Here is a 4,684-nt window from a genome sequence, read left to right on the forward strand (position 1 = left end):
AGACAGTGCAAAGATAACTCTGCTGAAGGAGTGTGCGGTGTCTTTTTGTCTGGAGTTCTTTATGTAATTGATCTAGGAGGGTAGGTTGGGAGGATAGGGATACTTCTGGCTAGAGAATGCATATCTGAAATTCTTATGTGGCATAAAAGTTTTAGGATGAGTATGATCAAACGGCTTGCAAATCCTGACTGCAAAAACTCTATCAGTGCAAAGATAACTCTGCTGAAGGAGTGTGCGGTGTCTTTTTGTCTGGAGTTCTTTATGTAATTGATCTAGGAGGGTAGGTTGGGAGGATAGGGATACTTCTGGCTAGAGAATGCATATCTGAAATTCTTATGTGGCATAAAAGTTTTAGGATGAGTATGATCAAACGGCTTGCAAATCCTGACTGCAAAAACTCTATAGAAATTGGTGCTTAAACTCATGTTTGAAAAGAAGGGTCACAGTCGGTTGAATTAAGCACTGTTTGTTGAAAATATGGAAATAGAATGGAAGCAGAGTAAAGTAACCCTTTTGATGGAAGATAATTAAAAATCTGGGATTCTGGAGTATCAGATTTTTAATATCTGATTTGTAGGCTTCCTGGGAGTTTAGCCTGTTCTAAAAACCTGCATTTTATTTAGTTGATATGGTCTGGGTTTAAAACAGTTGTTTGGGGGGGCCAAGCTGGTCAAAAGTCAGGCTTTGTAGTGAGTTAGTGCTGAGCACTGCGTGATGCTCAGCTTCCATGGTTGAGGAAATCCCTTCAGCCTCAGTGGAGGTGACAAGTCTGGGTTGACTTCCTCAGGAGTCTTTTGATAGATGTGGAAAATTGACCAGTGTGAGCTGAGTAGCATAAAAAAGATGTTCTTACCACCTGTTTGAGGAATTGCATTATTCACTGTTGTGTTTATCTGGACATGTGCAGTTTCAAGAGTTTTGGCAGCTGCTAAATACCTAAAAATGGTGAGCAAAGCTGGGACAGACCAACTTGTGTTAATGGCAGGAAAAGGCCAATTAGTGAATTATAGTTTTGTCTCCTGTCTGCCCAGCATTAGACAGAACGTTACCTGATAGACACTGAGTGAGGGGAGGATATAAAGAACTCTAAACAGATGGGACCTCAGAAATCCAGTAAGTGAAAGAAATTTCTCATGGGGAATGTGCCTTGAGTGACTGTGTAATAATGCAGCATATACATGCCTCAGTGTAGGAAAGGGATGGTTTGGGTTGGGTTTATTCCCTTTAGTCATTTTTCTGTCCAAACAATATTACCCTACTCAACATCTCTCCCTGGTTTTGGTCTGCCCTGGTTTTGCCCAGGGCATTATGAATGTGTCGATGGTCCTAACCTAGTAGTTTTAAGGAGCATTTTGAAGAATAAAGTGTAGAGCTGGAGGGCTAGGAGACTGGCTCTTGGATCTCTAGGTGTTCTGGTCATTCATAGAGATACTGTAGTGGCTGCTCAGCTACTTACCTGGGACTGACTCCTTTTATCCGCTAGTTTCCCCACACTCTCCAAATCACCTCAGCCCCTCCTGTAAACATCCCACAAGTTGTCCTGTGTAGTACAAAACTGCCTTTCCCCTGCATCCCATTGTGTGTCCCACACCCAGCCAGGAATTCCCCAACACCCCATAGTCTGAAAGGTGATCTGGAGAGCTGTTCCTCCTGACTCATTGTAATGGGTTTCACATCTGGAGCTGGAGCTGGTGGCTCTCCTGGGAATAGCCTGGACAAGTTGTTTGTTCCTCAGAAGTTGTGGATTTGGGTTCCCACCTTCTGTTGTGCAACCTTGTGTTCCTCTGGGTTGTGCAGGTTGGGACTGGGAAGGGCTGGTGGCTCATCTGATGGGCCTGGGAGTAGCCCAGCAGTGTATTATCTGGTCCTCTTCCTGCTGTTGTGTCTGTGAGCTCCTTTGTGGATGTGCAGAGTAGCTTTTACCGCATTATCTAACATAATTAAGTTTCCTTTTGCTTTTTGAAGGGCATCTTGTTCCCTCTAATGTGAGGGCAACTGACTAACTGCCACCAGCTTCTTGACAAAGGCCTTGTTTGCTTTCTTTCTCATCAGAGGTGACTCATTTTGGATGAGGATTTGATGGTGCTTCTCTGTAGATGGATGTGTTTCATTCTTGTTTAAATTGAAGACTGATATGAGATCATATTTTTTACAGAGGAAAATGCTGAGCCAGATTTGGATGATAATGAAGATGAGGAAGAGACAGCAGTAGAAATTGAGGCTGAACCAGAAGTTGAGCAAGAGGCTCCTGCACCACCTCCCAGTAAGAAACGAAGAGGAAGACCACCAGGCAAAACGGCCACCCAACCAAAACAATCCCAGCGTAAGTCGCTAATCGAAGCTTACCTTTTGCTGTGTGCATGAGCACCTTTCTCCTTGGATTTGGCAGCTCTTGTAGGAGATCTGATCCCTTTAAGTGAGCTTACTTTAAAATTAGATAACTGTACTTGTGTCTACATTGCCAACGACTCACCTTGAAATTTGTTGCAAGGGTTTCCTGGCTATGAGGGAACATTGCCACTTCAGGCCATGCTAAAAAGAAAGAACGTTATTTTTTCTCTAGTAGTATTTCATTTCATAGCTGTGCAAACTGCTCACTTTTAGCATCCATGTCTCAGTTGATGTCCAGTTTCTGGTAAAGCAGCTGTCAGTACAACCACTGTGGTATTCTTACCTGTGTAGGCTTTTGCAGGTACTGCATGAACAAACATGCTTCAGGCCTGTTGTTCCAAGTACAGGACCAGTGCAGGTGTAGTTTCAACTCTGCAGGCTTTTCTCCGTGAGAACAGACGTTTGTTGCATTCTAGGTACAAAGCAGGAAGGGTAGATTTCCTCCTTCAGGGAGGTGGTGGCTTCCTCAGTGGCTTGGCTATCTGCTCAGTGCTAAAAATGTGTCCTGTGTCCTTTGTGGAATTAGTCTATGGAAGCATTTTAGGGTGAATTTGTCACTAGCATAACTAGATTCCCCTGGATTTCAGGTTTTGCCTTCGGCCCAAACATTGATATGGGGTTTTTTGTTGATTGCTCTATCAAAAAATGGTAACTGGAACCACATCTTCACACAGGGGCAAGGAAATAGGTGCTTATACTTGGAGGAGTGAGGTGGTTGAATCACTCCCCACTAACATGAGAAGGTGTTGTGGGCCCCACATTGCCTTTCCATGGAAGAGTCTTAAGTCTTACCTACCCAAAAGCTGTTTGAGGCATGCAGACCAACTCTGGAACCAGTAGTAATGTGTTCCCCCCCTCCCCCCTTTTGTTTTCTGCCCTTCTAGCTGCAGCAATCATTCAGGTTGAAGACCAGCACACTGGTGAAATTGAAAACATTATAGTTGAAGTGAAGAAAGAACCTGATGCGGAAACAGCAGAGGAAGAGGAAGGTCAGCCTGGTGTAGTGGAAGCTCCTAACGGAGACCTCACCCCTGAGATGATTCTCAGCATGATGGACCGGTGATGGAGGACGACCACGCTGGCTGACTGAACTGGCCTGGGCTGTGTTTAAGCGGCTCAAATCTATTTTTCCTTTAATCTTTTTTCTTGGCTTTGGGAAATGCATCATTTTAGACCATTTTACCAAACATACTGGGAAATAAAACGATGTTAGAATGTGATTTAACTAGAACTTGCTGTTTTATGTTAGCATTACAGGATCATGGAACATTAGGAAATATTTTGGAGTCCTTGAGGGTTTCCTGTGAGATGCTTGATTTTAGTTTTGCTCTGAACTGCATTGTAAAGCTGGTCCAAGGGCCGTGTTTACATGCATCGAGTTTTAATATACAAAAGCGGAAGCCTTGACTAGAGTATGTGGAAAACCACTCCGGACTTGCCCTTCCAGTTCCCAGAGTCCTTGAGCCTCTTTTCTCAGTAGTGTTTTTAACTGTAAATGCAGACTTGGGAGGGTTTTAGACTTACGAAATGTTTTTGGGTTTTTTTTTTTTGGGTTTTTTTTTTTTGCTTTTTCCCACTGACTAGCTCCGGTTCTCCAAGTCAGCTGCACACGGTAGTTTTGGCATGCTCCAACTGGTTTCTGTCCTTAATATGCTTTGCTTTCTGCAAAGCATTTCTGTAATGGTCAAGCTTGTAAATAACGTTTGTTTTTTTTTTTTACATTTTAATCTTTTTCCATTAATTAAGAGGTATGCAAAAATGCCATTTAAATAAACCCCAGTATTGTAATTCCTTTCAAACTAAGTGACAAGAGAATTGATAGAGTGTAAATGTTGGAAAAGCTGTTGATAACCAGTTGTGTAGACAAGAGATGTACCCAGGCTATTGCTTGCAGAACAAGAGAAACCCACGTGTGAAATCTGGTTTTGAAGCACAAAAAACTGGTATTTCATAGACTCATGGTCTGGCTTGGGTTGGAGGGGATTTTAAAGATTATGTAGTTTCAGACCCTCATGCTGTGGGCAGGGACACCTCCCACTAGACTGTGTTGCTCAGGGCCCCATCCAACCTGGCCTTGAACATTTCCAGGGATGAGGCAGCCACAACTTCTCTGGGCAACCTGTGTCAGTGCCTCACTTCCCAAAATCCAATCTAACCTTGCCCCCTGTCAGTTTGAAGCCATTCCCCCTTGTCCTGTCATTCCATGACCTTGTCAAAAACCCCTCTCCAGCTCTTGTAGGCTCCCTGCAGGTTCTAGAAGGCCACAGTTGGGTCACCCTGAAGCCTTTTCTTT

At 43.6% G+C, this 4,684-nt stretch overlaps 1 protein-coding gene across 2 annotated transcripts in view; it reads left to right on the plus strand.

The window, feature by feature from the left end:
- The window catches only part of CTCF (CCCTC-binding factor (zinc finger protein)), a 28,256-nt gene extending 23,911 nt beyond the window's left edge, over positions 1-4,345 (plus strand). For both annotated transcript variants that reach the window (XM_009070399.1, XM_009070400.1), the window contains 2 exons: positions 2,156-2,323; positions 3,276-4,345. In XM_009070399.1, coding sequence (XP_009068647.1) covers positions 2,156-2,323; positions 3,276-3,454 — 347 coding nt within the window. In that variant the 3' untranslated portion in view covers positions 3,455-4,345. The remainder of the gene's footprint in view (positions 1-2,155; positions 2,324-3,275) is intronic.
- Positions 4,346-4,684: the final 339 nt, after the last annotated feature.

This window comes from Acanthisitta chloris, unplaced genomic scaffold (assembly GCF_000695815.1).
Source record: "Acanthisitta chloris isolate BGI_N310 unplaced genomic scaffold, ASM69581v1 scaffold2192, whole genome shotgun sequence".
Lineage (NCBI taxonomy): Eukaryota > Metazoa > Chordata > Aves > Passeriformes > Acanthisittidae > Acanthisitta > Acanthisitta chloris.